General features: G+C 53.1%; 1 protein-coding gene across 2 annotated transcripts in view; it reads right to left on the reverse strand.

Moving 5' to 3' along the window:
* PDE2A (phosphodiesterase 2A) overlaps positions 1 to 14130 on the reverse strand; it is a 92607-nt gene extending 78477 nt beyond the window's left edge. Inside the window, exon 1 of one of the 2 annotated variants that reach the window (XM_082340618.1) lies at positions 12558 to 14130. In XM_082340618.1, the coding sequence (XP_082196744.1) occupies positions 12558 to 12628 (71 nt within the window). In that variant the 5' untranslated portion in view covers positions 12629 to 14130. The remainder of the gene's footprint in view (positions 1 to 12557) is intronic. The other variant, XM_082340620.1, reaches the window with a different exon arrangement.
* Between the last annotated feature and the right edge of the window lie 138 nt (positions 14131 to 14268).

Genomic DNA, 14268 nt, shown 5'->3' on the forward strand with positions numbered 1-14268 from the left:
ACCTCTCACAGCCCTAGATGAAGTCACCTCCAATGGGGAATGACTGCAAAGGGCACAAGGGAAGTCTTGGGGGATGATAAAAATATGCTTTTCTTGATTGAAAGGGTGGTTATATGACTGTAGAGATTTACCAAAACTCATTGAATCATATACTTTCAATTGGTGATTTTATTGTATGTAAATTATACCTCAATAAAATGAATGTAAAAAAATTTTTTAAAAGCAGTCACACCCCCACCTTCTGGGTCCCCATCGCATAACAGCTGTGCAAAATTGGCAGCCATGCAGAAACTGAGACAGGGAGGTGCAGAGAACCAGCTACAGAGGGCACATAGTAGGTGCTCACACTGTAGATGTTGGTTTCATTCAGTTCCAATTAGCAAGGACTCACTAGACACCTCCTGGGTGCACTTGACTTGATCTCGTTAGCTCTCCTCCTGCTCTCACGTGGCCCAGGGAGGGAGCTGAACCGCGCGCCATGTGCATCACAAGCTTTGTCTCAGTTAATCCTCACAGCAGCCCTAATGAGATGGGCTCTATTATCATCCCCCTTTTACAGACAAGGAGACAAAGGTGGTAGAACTCAGCACAGGTCCTGCTGCTAAGAAGTGGAGGAGCTGAGAGCTGAACCAGGAGGCAGTCCCCAAGGCTTGGGCTCATAATCACTCGCCTCTACCACCTCCCTTTCCCACACTAAGTGGCATGGGTTAGGAAGCCATGCACGGAAGTCGTGCCTCTGACCCCAGGCCTCCAATAATGAGGTTTTCACTAGGCTTAGAAGTAGAGGGGAGCACACCCAAGCAAAGATGGCAAGTGAGCATGTGTGTGTGAGCTCGGAGAGGTGGCAAGAGGCAGAGCCACCTTTGGGAAGGAGGGAACTGGGTCAGGTAACAAGCCTGGAAGAAATGCAAAAGAAATCAGAGTCTGAAAAAATGAGGCAGAGGGCATCCAGCTGTGCCAGCCAGTGAGTTAAATGCCTGCTCAGGCCCTGAGTAGCCAGGGCTCCTCGCTGCTATTCCTGACTCACTCCCCCCAAAGTTTTTCTCTGCCTAGTTTCTCGGCCCTAATAGCCCACTCAGAACTCAGTCACCATCTCACGGGACACAGGCCAAAAGCCTTCATCCCCAAACTTGTAAAGACTGGTTGGAAAACATAGCAGTGATGCCATGTGGCACAGGAGAGCTCCGAGGTTGGGGAGTATGGAAGGACCACCAAGACCTGTTGAATGATAGGAGTTAGCCAGTGAAGGGAGGGGGCGTCGAGGAAGGGTGTTCCAGGCCAAAGGAACAGCATATGCAACAGTCCAGAGGTAAGAGGTGGGGAATCCAAGGTAGCTCGATCTGGCTACCTGATGGGTGTTCTGTGTTTATGCTTAGCATGAGTGTTTCTGTGGTTGTGCACCATGCATGTGCTGAATCCGCATCTGTGTTGCATGTCTGCGGTCTGTATGTCTGGGTTATATGCAAGGGTACTGTGGCTCATTCTGTTTCTTCCGTGTCTAGGTCGACCTTTAGACTCATCCTGTGTCTGTTTCTCAGTGTGTATTGATATTTGTGTTGTGTGTTTGTGTCGTGGGACTCTCCATGTCTGTGGGCTGTGGTCTGCGGTCTGCTTCTCTGTATGTTGGCTTCTGTGTCTGTTTTTCTCTTTGTTTGGGTTTGTTTCTCCCATGCCTGGAGCTGTGTTTTTGTGGTCAGGGCACTTGGTCCCTGAGAAGAAGCCTGGGCCAGGGGTGCTAGAGCCGGCATGCAGCCGCTCACAATAGCACCTAACGACTGTCAAGCACTTAGTAGGGTGGAAAGTTGCACTGGAGATACTAATTACCACTGATAATGAGTCAGCAGCCTGAGGTCCAGCAGAGGCTGAAAGTGGGTCCCCACTGGCACAGGGCACTCGGATGAGCTGGCTGGCCAAGGCCCCTAACAGCCCCAGCACCAGGAGGGGCCACCTCCCTGACTCATCCCCCAGGGAGGCCCGAGGCCCAAGCTCTGAACAGCAAGAAGGACTGAGATCAAACTCCAGCATGAAGGTCTCAAAAGGGAGGACTTTAATTAGACTTGGCAGTAGACAGGTCATAAGTGTTATTAAGAGATGAGGCAGCAGTGACACAGCTTTGCTCTCGGGGGCCACGGTCTGAGGGGATGGCTTATGGGTGCCATGGATGGGTGCTCTGGAGTGTGGAAGCCTCAGGGAGGATGAGGCGGGGAGGAATGCCCCTGGAGGGGGATCTAGAGTTGTCATGCATCGCTGCATAGGTGGGCAGACACTGGGGAACTAGGGCCATAGCTGAGGCAGGTGAGCTGGGGGGTGGGCGCTGTCACTCCTCCCCTGACCTGTTGATGCAACTCACATCCTCTGCCACCCCTGATGCAGCCTTCTTGCCTCTCACTTGGGTCTCCACACCAGCCTCCTCACTGGCCCCTCTAACTCACCCTTCACTTGGAGCTTCCTAAACCTGAAGTTGACCATGGCCTGAGTGACATTCTGCAGCAGCCCCAGTGCTGCCCAGACAGGGAGCAGGGCAGTCATGGCAGGAAGTAGTTCCAACCCAACAGCAGACGACTGGGTACACTCACCAGGCCTCACTGGACACGACAAAGTGGGTATTCAGAGGCAGGGCTTGACTTCTGGCTCCAGCTCTGAGACCTACTGGCTGTGTGACCTTGGGCAAGTCGGCACCCTCTCTGGGCTTCAGTTTCCCATCACCCATTTGTCCCTCCAAATCTCCACCCTTTTCTGCCATTCTCTGTGCCCCAGAGGATGACTTCTAACGCTGCTTTGTCAAGCTCCCTTGCCCTCTAGCCTCCAATCCAGTTCTGCCAGTGAGGGCAGGAGAGCAGAGAGAGAAGTGAGGGGGCTCAGGGTATTTACACCCTCTCCCACCCCACCTCCTCTGACAGCCTCTGTAGGGCAGCCCTCATCCGGGACCCGGCTTGGATCTGGAGCACTCTCCTTGCTCCTTGGGCCTCTCAGATGCTAGTCCTAAGTGCCTCCACATGCCCTGTTGGTTCCCTTAATCCTACCCCACCTCTGTAATCGTTGCTGCATCAAACTGCCTTCATTTAAACCATTTGAGTGTGTCATCTGTTTCCCCTCTACAAAACAGGGCTAGCTCCTTGAAGGCTAGTTGAGGTGACTGAAGGAGGTGACTTGAACATACAGTTGGCCCTCCAATCTGCAGGTTCTGCATCCCTGGATTCAACCAACCATGGATCAGAAATATTTGAAAAAAAAAAAAATTCCAGAAAGTTCCACAAAGCAAAACTTGAATTTGCCATTTACATAGCATTTACATTGTATTTACAACTACTTACAGATCATTTACATTATATTAGGTATTATAAGTAATCTAGAGATGATTTAAAGTACATGGAGGTTATATGCAAATACTATGCCATTTTAAATAAGGGACTTAAGCATTCTCGGAGCTTGGTGTTCACAGAGGGACCAGGATATCGAGGGACAACTGCATAAAGGGCACTCTGTAAACATTGTTCTCTCCATCTAGTCCCTAAACCCCACCCCACTTGAAGTTTTAAGATAACTTGGGGACTTCCCTGGTGGCACAGTGGTTAAGAATCTGCCTGCCAATGCAGGGGACACAGGTTCAAGCCCTGGTAAGGGAAGATCCCACATGCCATGGAGCAACTAAGCCCATGCGCCACAACTACTGAGCCCACGTGCTGCAACTACTGAAGCCCACGCACCTAGAGCCCGTGCTCCGCAGCAAGAGAAGCCACCACAATGAGAAGCCCGCACACCGCAACAAAGACCCAATGCAGCCAAAAATAAATAAACAAATAAATTTATAAAAAAGAAAAGATAACTTGTAATTCTCTGGTTTTGGAAGGATGCAATACTGGGCTGCCTGCTCCTCTCCTCTGCTACCCTAATTCCCGACCAGCCCCCAGCAACAGAAAGCCTCCATCCCTGCTCCACCCAGATCCAACGTCTGAGCCCCCAGCCAGGGGCCTCCCACCCTAGGCCCCCAACGACTCAGCACAAAGGAAGCTGCGTGTCTGTCTGCCTGTCTGCTCCCTCCCCGCCAGTGCTGAACCAGCAAAACCACCGCAGAGTTGGCCAGTCCTACCCATCGCACTTTTATCTCCACCAGAGTGTCCTCACATCCAGCCCCCTGCCTCCAATCCCAAATCTCCAGGAAGACAAATTTCTCTCCAGCTCCCCCTAGGAAGGGGATCTCCCTGCCTCCAGCTGGATGGTCTAACCTCACACCTTCCCACTGCCCAGGCCGTCAGGGGGAGCACTCTGGGCCTCAAACCTCCCCTTGCAGAATGGGCAGAGGCATGTCCTCTGGTCCCTCCAGGGCAGCTACAGATTAACAAACTTCAGAGAGTTTGCCACCAACTTCCCTGCTAGGGCAGGAGTCTCATCTTCCACGTCCCTAACCAGGCTGCCCAGCCCCTGCTCTCACCTCCCTACCCCATGGACAGGAAGCTCATCCTTCTTTCCCAGGGCAGCCCCTTCCCTACGGGGCTACCCTGGCCCCCTCACATTGAGCCAGCTGGGCCTCCTGGACTCCCCCAAATCCCAGCAAAGTCTCAGTACTAGGAGACCAAGGAGAGATTTTAGGGAAAGCCTTGAATGTTAGAACAATAGAAACCTAAAAAGACATCTGATACAAAGATAAGGACATTGAGGCTTCTAGAGGAGGCCCCTCCCTGGTTCCACCCCACTGCTGGACTCTTCTCCATCGAGTCTCCATACTCCACGGAATGACAGACTTCACAAGCTCCTGGGAGGAGTCTCACAGCAAGCAGAAGCTCTGGTAGAAACTTCAAAGGAGATCTGAGGCCTGGGAGGAGTGGAAATGCCCAGGTACAGGAGGTGGCCTCATGTCACAGACTTGAATCTCTACTCTGAGCTCCCTGCTTGCTCCAGAGGCTGGAGGGAGGGAGGCCTTCCAGGCCAGACATACTCCCTCTCTCTGCTCCAAGCCCTGCCATCCCTCCCTGGATCCTGCTGTGTAACCTTGGCCTAATCACTAACCCCACTCTGGGACTTCAATATATGCATCTATAAGATGAGAAGACTGGACTGAGAGTCGCTGAAACTCTCTAGCGGGGAACAGGTACAGACATTAAGAGTTCCCAGGGAGAATGGAAGCTAGACACCTCTCAGCCATGTCCAGCATCTCAGTCTGATGGCCCAGGATCCTGGCTGGCCCCACTTGAGCCTGGACACAGAGACAATCTGTTCCTTCCAGGGCCCTCACTGACTAGAAGCGGGCCAGAGTCCCCGGGGGGAAGCCCAGCCCCGCACATGACAGCCCCTTCAGCCTAAGTCCACACACATCTTGTCTCTCCCTTTAGGCAGGTGGTACCCAGGAGAGAAAGTGTTGAGTAGCTATACCTTGGGCATGGCCTTGCTGTCAGCAGAGCAGGTACCTTCACACACATCCACTCATCTGTGCTCTCCCACCTGGACACGTTCACCCACATACACAGACATATACATCTACACAGTGTTACTAGAACAATGTACATAACACTCTACACACAGGCACACATACAAACAAGCCACCATCTACCAATAACTCAGGCATAAAAATGGACACTCACATGTTCACACATATGAATATGTCCACACTTTTATACAAACACTGATCCACACACTCTTACCCTCTCAGACCCATATACACACATGTACAACTGGAAGTTCACATTCACACATACACACACACAGAAACACAAAGAAACCAACCAATCTCGCCCCCATCTCAGTATCAAGAAAATCATCATCCAATAGAAATCCAGACACCAACTGCAATGTCAATCTAAATCCATTTCCAAATCTAAGCCTGCCCCAGAACTGTGAGGAAAAAATTTCTTGTTTCCAGGTTCAACCCCTGCAGTGTGTCTGTCCCTGCCATGTGGGGTCCAGTCTCTCCAGCCTACTTCCTCCCTATGCCATTTCAGCAGGGCCCTCTCACCCCCAGCACAACACAAGTGGAGAACAGTGGGTTGCCCTCTCCCCACCCTTCATCTCTGCTCTTTATCCAGCCTCTTCAAACATAAAGAAGGCTAGAATAGACTGTGTGTGACAGCACCCCTGCTGGAGATATGTGGCATTACAGCACAGCTCTATGATACATGGTCATCACTCCCCAGTGATGGAGGGGAATAGGTAGAAGGGAGAGGAAGAAGAGGAAGGGGGAGAGGAAGAAGGAGAAGTTGAGAAGAAGTGTGCTGGAAGAAGAGGAGCAAAATTCTGGGAGCACCAAGAATGGAGTTCAGAAGCCTCAGGCTCTCTTGGGTTTCTCTACTGCAGTCCAATCAGTCCAGGACTGCAAGCCCAATTCTCCCAAAGCCCAGGTCTAATCAGGTCCTGCCTCTGCTCAAAACCTTGGGTAAGTCCTAGTGGGCCACAGCAAGAAGTCCAAACTCAGCCTGGAGTTAGGTCTCTGGGGCTGGCCAGTCCATCTCTTAGTCTCATATCCCAAAGAGACCAGCCCTTGCTTCTTACTTTTGAGCCAGGTCTTTGCTCAGCTGCTCCTTTGCTGAGATGTCTAATTTTCCATATCTTGCCTGTCTTTCGAGGCCTGGCCTTTGCCATCTGGGACAATAATCCATGGAAAGGGCAGGAGCTTTGGGGGGCAGACAGACCTGTTCTCTCGGTATTAGCTGAATACCTCTGGGCAAGTTATTTCCCCCTCTCAGATCCTGTCTCTTCATCCAGAAGACAGCAGTCTCTGGGGTTTGTGGTGAGGATTAAATGAGATCATAGATGTGAAAACAGTACTCTGGAAGCTGTAAACTTCTGTGTGAACGTGTGAAGAGTCATAATTATGGCTTAATCCTTTTATCCCTGCACCCGCCAACACACAGCAGGCTGAGCGATTCCTGAGGGAAGGGATGGAGGCTGCTTCACCTTTGGGCCTCGAATATTCCAACATTCACCAGGGCCTGCCCCACCAGCCTCAGCAGCAGGGTGTGGATTTGGATCCAAGGTGGCAGTACAAAATGTACTCACTGCAAATTCACTGGAAACTACAACTCCCAGAACGACTCACAGACTACCATGGGCGCGGCCACAGACCTAAGCCCTCATCAGGCCCTTTCCTCCATTGTTTTCCCTGGGGATTAGTCTCAGATCAGACAGGGCAGCCCAGGGAAGTGGTCACATGTCTCTGAGGCCCCTCGGCCCCTCCCACGGAGCATCCACACTTCTCACCATTCCCACCACCACTGCTCCATTTCAGACCTCTTTGTCTCTCCCACGGGATGACAGCTTCTGGGCTCACTAGCTCTGGTCTCTCCCCCTCCAGCCCCCCACTGAATCTTTCTAAAAGGGTAGGTGAGTGTGGGTGGTTCATAATGGCAGCAGCGAACCTTTATGAGCACCTGCTGCATGCCTGGCGCTAAGCGCTCCACTTCCAGATCCTTCAGTTATCCTGCCAGGAAAGTATTATTATTCCCACTCCATTATCCACATGGGATTCAGAGAAGTTAATTAAGTTGACCAGGACCATACAGAGTAAAGTTGCTGAAACTGGAACCTATGTCTGTCTGCTACCTTCTCTATTCTATTTTCAAAGCTTCCTCTGAACCCAGGGTAGCCATCTCAAGAGTGAGAGCCCAGAAGACACAGGGTTCTCATATCTCAGCAACTACACTGTTGGGAAGTCCTCCCAGTTGTCTGATTTAAATCCTTTCTGCTGCGCCAAGCCCCAGCTGCCTCCTGTTTTTCAGGGAAGGCAGTGAGAAGGGTGACTTCAGGGACTTAAAGAAGTGGGTCACATCCCTGGGGACCTGGCCTCTCCCAGGGAATGGGCAGCTGAACAATGGGAGATAAATGTGTTGAAAATATCCGTTACTAAATACATCTACTTCCCGAGAGGATGGGGTTGCTGACAGGGAGCCTGTAGCCCCTGTCCTGGAGGCCACAATCTTGTGGCTCTGACAAACTGAGGTGCTCAGAGCAGCAGACAAGGCTGCTCCGGCTGTCCTGGGGGCTGGGGCAGAGGGGGTGGGAGGCCAGCATGGAAGGGGGTGACGTTTCATCCTCCCAGCCAAAGCTGCCAAGCCCAAGCTGGTTTATTTGCATATTACTTTGCATTCATTTGCATGCCACTTTCTGGAAGGGGCCCACTTTCTTCAGCCGCTGCCTCTCCCTCATTTCCAGAGTCTCTGTTTGTTCACTGAACACCCCATTCTCAAACAAGGAGGAGACCCTCAGCAGGCCCAAGATTTTGCACCAGGCCTACATGTCAAAGCTGTTGGGGGACACCTTGGTGGCAGAAAGTGCTTCATCTACTCTAACCTCAATTCCTTCACTCCTCTCCTACTCCATCTCTGCCCAGTCCTTCCCCCACCCTTGAACTTCACACTTAGGCCACTTTGAACTCTTACAGTTCTCACATAAACAAAACCATGTTTGTGCTCACCTCAAGGCCTTTTTTTGTGGCATTCCCTCTTCCTGGAGCTGTCTCTCAGTTCTGCCTGGAGAAGTGACTCTTCCTTTTAAGGCCAGCCCCAAGGCCCCTAAATTCCTTTGTCTGACACCGGCAGAGGTAGGAAAGACCACAGGCTTCCAAGTGGTCACTGGCTCTGTCCCTCTCCCTGAAGAGCTGCCATGTTTGGTTGGGCAGCAATCCATTGAATGGCTGCTGAAAGAAGGAAGGAATGAATCCTGAGCCCCCTCCCCTGTCTATCTGAGCCCCTCCAGTCCCCCTCTCCCTGGATGGCATCACTCACCTGCAGGAGGGGTGGGGCTAATAGTGTCTCTGCCTCCAACTCCCCCTCCTGTCCTGGGAAACTTCCCCTCATGCCCACAGCCCGCTCTTGTGAAGCCAGGAGATTCCATAGGCCCTCTGTGCTGGTAGGAAGTTCTCCTCATTGTCTATCCTCATTCCCTACTCTGGCCATGCCTGCTTCTTTATTTTTGGAGAGGGCGCAGGGACTGCTCAATCTCAGTTTTACCATCTGTAGTTGGAATAAAGGCCACTGATCTCTCCCCACTCTGTGCCCAGGGTGTGTTCATAGCACTACTGAACCACTATGTCCCAGCCTGGCCCTGCTTTGGAAGAAGGACAGTGACCCAGGATGGAGAAATGACACAAGGCCAGGCAGCCTGGAGTAGCTGGGCCTACAAGGGAAGGGCTGCCCAAGAGGGAAGGGATGAGCATCCTGCCCCTGGGGGTATGTAAGCAGGGCTGGATAGATCTGCGGCCAAGCTGTAGAGAGGAGTGAAGTAACTGCCAGAAGGTGGCCCAGACGCTCTTCATGTCCTCTCCCCCTTGGAGGCTGCACTGAGCCTTGGTGCCCAGCCCTGTGCTGTGAGTGGGGTGGGGAAGCACAAGGAGGTGGCTCCTGCCTTTGAGGAACTCCTTGGTTGGCAGGGTAAGGAGCTCACACACAGGGGACATCACAGGGGAAGGCTGAATTGGGGCTGCATTCCTAACCCTGTACCATCAGGGAGAAAGACTTCAGGGTGGGTCATGGGGTCAGAGGGAGCGGGAAACCAAGGAGGGTTTCCTAGGGGAGGTTTCCTATGCAGAAGCCTTTCCCTAGCTCCCTAATTTTATGAGGAAAATCCAAGCCCCTACAAGCCCCTTAGCCTTGCACTTGAGACCCTACAGAATCTGGCCCCTTCTGCCTCTCTTCCTCTTCTCAACTCCCTTCTCACTCCTGCCAACCCAAACTCTCTTTGCCCCTTGAACACACTGTGCTTTCTCACATCTACCCACTTTTACAGGCTTTTCCCTCTGCGCTTCCCTGCCTGGGCAATTCTTATCCATCCCTCAAGATCCAGCTCAAATGTCTCTTGTTGGGCAGCCCTGGCTTGGTGCGGGCCCCACTCCCACAGCTTCTCTCTGCCCAGCACTGTCCACTGTAAGTTTCCACTGCTGCCTTCCTCATCAGACTGGGCACTCCCTGAAAGCAGGGTCTGAGTCAGTGTCCTCTCTGTGTCTTCAGAGGCCAACCCAGCGGGCACCAAACAGGCACTGGGGGATCTCTGTTGAGTAAAGGAATCAATAAATGAATGATTAGATGCAGGAATGGAAGCACACTGAGTAGGTAGACTGGAGAGGCCGAAGCAGCAGAAGCCTGAGGAGTGCAGGCTGGACGTGACAGCAGCATAGCTGAGGGTGAGACTCCCAGCCCATTAAGACTGAAGGGAGGTATTGCTGGGAGTTCTGCCTCCCCCATTTGGCTAGATCCCAGCCAAGCCATCAGTAATCCCCAGGGACAAGAGGCTGGAGTGGGAAGCAGGAAGAGAGCCAGGAGCTGTTTGGTGGGCAGGGGGAGCTGGGGGGTGCAGGAGCATGAAGGCAGTTAACCCTCACGGAGCCATCCAGCTCAGACAACCAAGAGGTCCTGTGCAGGCCCGAAGGGGAAGAGGACTGAGGCTCAGCACCAGCCTCGCAGCCGGAGGAGAGTGACAATGCCACAGCTTTGGTTTCCCTGTCTGGGAAGAGATGGCTCCACAGTCTCCGACCCTCTGCACCCTGGCTAGAAACCCTACAAGGGTCCCTTCACTACCTTCCTTGTCTGAGCCTTCCAAGAGCTTTTCCTTCCCCACATCTGGACCCTCTGAGGTCCCGCCACTACACCCCTCCACCCTAGTCCAAGCCTGAGCCACTTCCATGCTCCGCTTCCCCATCCCCTTTCCCAAGCCCTCCAACCTCTCCCTTCAGAAAGCCCTGGTCTCATCTGCTCCTTGGCCCACGTGGTCCCAGACCTCACTGATACCCACATTGGTTTAGCCTCCACACTGGCCTCCTGGCTCCCACCCTTCCCTTCCAGTTCAACCTTGACAGTGCCATTGAGGCAGCTTTCTAAATCCCAAATCTGATTATGTCCCTCTGTTGCACAAAACCTTTCTGGACTCCCCAGGACCCTCAGGATAAAGCCCAAGAGGCCTGGAGTTCAAAGTCCTGCACGATGTGGTTCCTGCCTACCCCTCCAGCTTCCTCATTGCTCCAGGCACACACCCCATCCCAACCCAGGGCCTTTGCTTATACTGTACCCACAACCCACCCCCACCTGTTAGCTTGATCTTGGTCTTTACTGCTTAATTATTTTCAAGCTATTTTATGTTAGGAAGCTTAGGAGGCCCCAGAGAGCAGAGCCATTATTGCCTATTCCTTTTCTGCATCTCCCCACAGGGTGTAGAATGAATTGTCCTGAGCTCATGGAGGTGGTCACACATTTGTCCACCCCCGCCCGGCCTCGGTGGGCCAGTGTCCCAACTGTGTCCTCAACCACCAGGGGGAGGAAACAGCCACCCACACACACTCAGATGAACACACAATATAGACAGACACACACACACACACACACCAGCCACACAAGCACCAACATACACACTCATGCACACTAGCACCATGATCACTCACCCACACCGGAACACATGCTAATACAGACACCCACGTATACACACACACACACACACACACACACGGTAGTACTAATATTCACACACTAACAAACATGAATACACATGGAATCAAACAACATGCTCAATATTGAGTCACTCTATTTTGCAGACACAGCACACATATTAACATGCATGCCAATATACAAATTCAAACACACACACACACGCATACACACACACACCCCTGCACACATACTCTCACAAAAACTCTGAGAGTCACACCGGGATGCTCACACACCCTGACAGGCTGCTGCACATCCAACCACCAAGGACCCCAGAACTCTACATGCCCCTCTACACCCCACATGTCCCTTGTACCCCCCACATGTATGCACACACACACACACACCCTCACATAGCCTGGCATAGACCTGCACCGCCACTGACTTGGAGACTTGGAGACACATGTCACTTGCCTGCTACCTCGGCAGCCCTCAGATGGTGGAAGGGCATCTCCACAGAACCCCCCTCCACTCACCTGCACATGCATCTCGCTGCATGTGGGTGCTCACGAGGCTGGTGCACAGGAGCCTCATCCCAACCAGCCCCATGACTCTCTCTGGGATAGGGGCTTTGGGGACAAAGTTGCCTAAATTGGCAGCTCTGAATCCCAATCCTCATTCCATAGAGAGCAGTTGCCCCAGACCCTCTCCTGCTCCAGGGCCACTCTTATTCATAATTCATGTTCTCTCTCTCTACACACACACACACACACACACACATGCCCTGGTCTGGGACATCATCCCTCTCCAGAGTCCTGAATTAGTCTATCAGACTCCAGGGCTCCTTGGAAACACACACACACACACACACACACACACACACACACACACCGCCACCCACCCACACAGACCTCCCCAACCCCCTGCGCCTGAAGGGATGGTTCACGTTCATTATCAAGCCTTCCCGTAGCCACCATCCCCTTCTATGGGACCCCAGCCCCAACACGCCCTAGGTTGATATCAGGCACCCCCGCCCTGCACAGAGACCCCCCCTCTATGCTATAGTCCAGCAACCGGGTGCCCTGGAGCAGGATCGATCCTCCCACGTGGCTCAGCTCTACACCAACCCCAGCTCCTTGGAGGGACTCCCAGGACCCTGTCCATGGCACCTCCTGCAGCCACTCACCCAGACCCCAGCCCCTCAACAGTACTCACGGCTCAGCCGGTCGCGCTGCCGGGTACTGCTGGCTCCTGCAGAGGATGGAGTGGCCGCATGCCTGCCCCATCGCTCCTCATCATCTGCCTCCCCAGCCAGACTAAAGTGGCACCTCGCCCTGTCCACCCTGCCCAGGGTTCCAGGCAGGGCGCCTGGCCCAGCAGGCACGGGGACCAAGAGCAGCGGCCTGTCCCCGACTCAGCCTGGACTCAACACCCCAATCCAGCCCTGCTGCCCTGGATGCTCCTGCTTCTCCGGCTGCCACTGCCTCTGCCGCTAGGCTTACTCTGGGAGGAGGTTGGAGCAGGTCTGATAATGCAGAAGGGGGAGGGAGGAGGGAGGAGGAACAGAGAGGCCCAGACAGAGAGGGAGAGAGGGAGGGAGGGGTAGAGAGAGACTCTGGCTGGGAGAGAGGAAAAGAAAGACTCACACACAGAGGGAGAGACTGAGAGACAGGAACAGACAGAGACAGGAAGGGGTAGAGAAACACATGAAGGAGAGGAGAGAGGGATCAGAGCCCCATAACGATCAAGATGGAAATACAAAAGATCAGAGAGGCATAGGGAAAACACACACACAGAGGAACAAAGACAGGGGGGAAAAAAGATATGGAAATGGAGAGAGAGAGAGAGAGAAAGCTGATAGAGGAGCCCAGAGAGAGAAATGTGAAGATAAGGGATTTTGAGGCATTTTCAATGCTTGTGAGCTAGGATGAGATCTGGGTATGAGGGGCAGGTAGACAGAACCCAGACCCTCAGGTCAAGGGGACACTCCCATGCCCTCCTCAAGTATGGAAGGGCCATAGGGCCTCCTGGCAGAACTAGATTCTCTGGCCTCCCTTACTGGGATTGTATCATGTCCTAGGGTGCATCCTCAGCATGGAGTTGGGTACACAGGAGGCTCAGGGGGCTTTTGCTGATGGCCTTTGGACTCAAAGCCTCATCACAGAGTCCACCTCTTGGTGGCTCTATTTAGCTCGGACACTGTGGGAGCTGATGCATGAGCACGGAATTCTACTAGGAGTTGTGGCACCCAGGCCACAGCACGCCCCACATGGCTTCACTGTCCACAGGCATAGGGGAGGGCCTGCTTCACCTCTGCCATGTCCCTGAGGGCAGACAGACTCCTGACTCCTGAGGGGGAAGCGTTAACCCAATGGAATAGGGGCATTTTAGGCAATGGGACATGTAGGGAACTGTCTCAGCAAAGCTCCTGTTGGACAGAGGAGAGAAAGCTCCACACCTGGAGGCAGGAGATGGGGGTTCAAGTCCTGGTTCCACCACTAATTTCCTCATTCATTCATTCATTCATTCAGGAACACCTACCACTGGCCAACCTCATCAGATATGACTCAACTGTGCCTTGCCTTGGAACAGCACCCAGGCAAGGGGAAGGGGGTACTTGCTGTGTGACAGAGGGGAGCACAGGGTCCATGGTGCCCAGAGGGAGTCCAGCAATTGGCAAGCATTTCTAGAAGAGAGGATATCAGCTGGGTTTTTTAAGGCAAGGAGGGAGCCCCAGGAAAACGGGGTGTATTCCAGGATAGAGGAGCTACACATAACCCTCACCAGTAACCCCACCTCTCTGAGCTGTGGCGGGGAGTAATCCCTGCCGCACACACCGAGCTCCAGGCAGAAAAGCCCATGAGGCTGAGTGGAAACCTGACCCTGCTGAGGGGTGTGGGTGCGTCCAGGGACGGGGGTGGACAGG

The sequence above is a fragment of the Balaenoptera borealis genome (genome assembly GCF_965194805.1).
Source record: "Balaenoptera borealis genome assembly, chromosome: 11".
In the NCBI taxonomy this organism is placed as follows: Eukaryota; Metazoa; Chordata; class Mammalia; order Artiodactyla; family Balaenopteridae; genus Balaenoptera; species Balaenoptera borealis.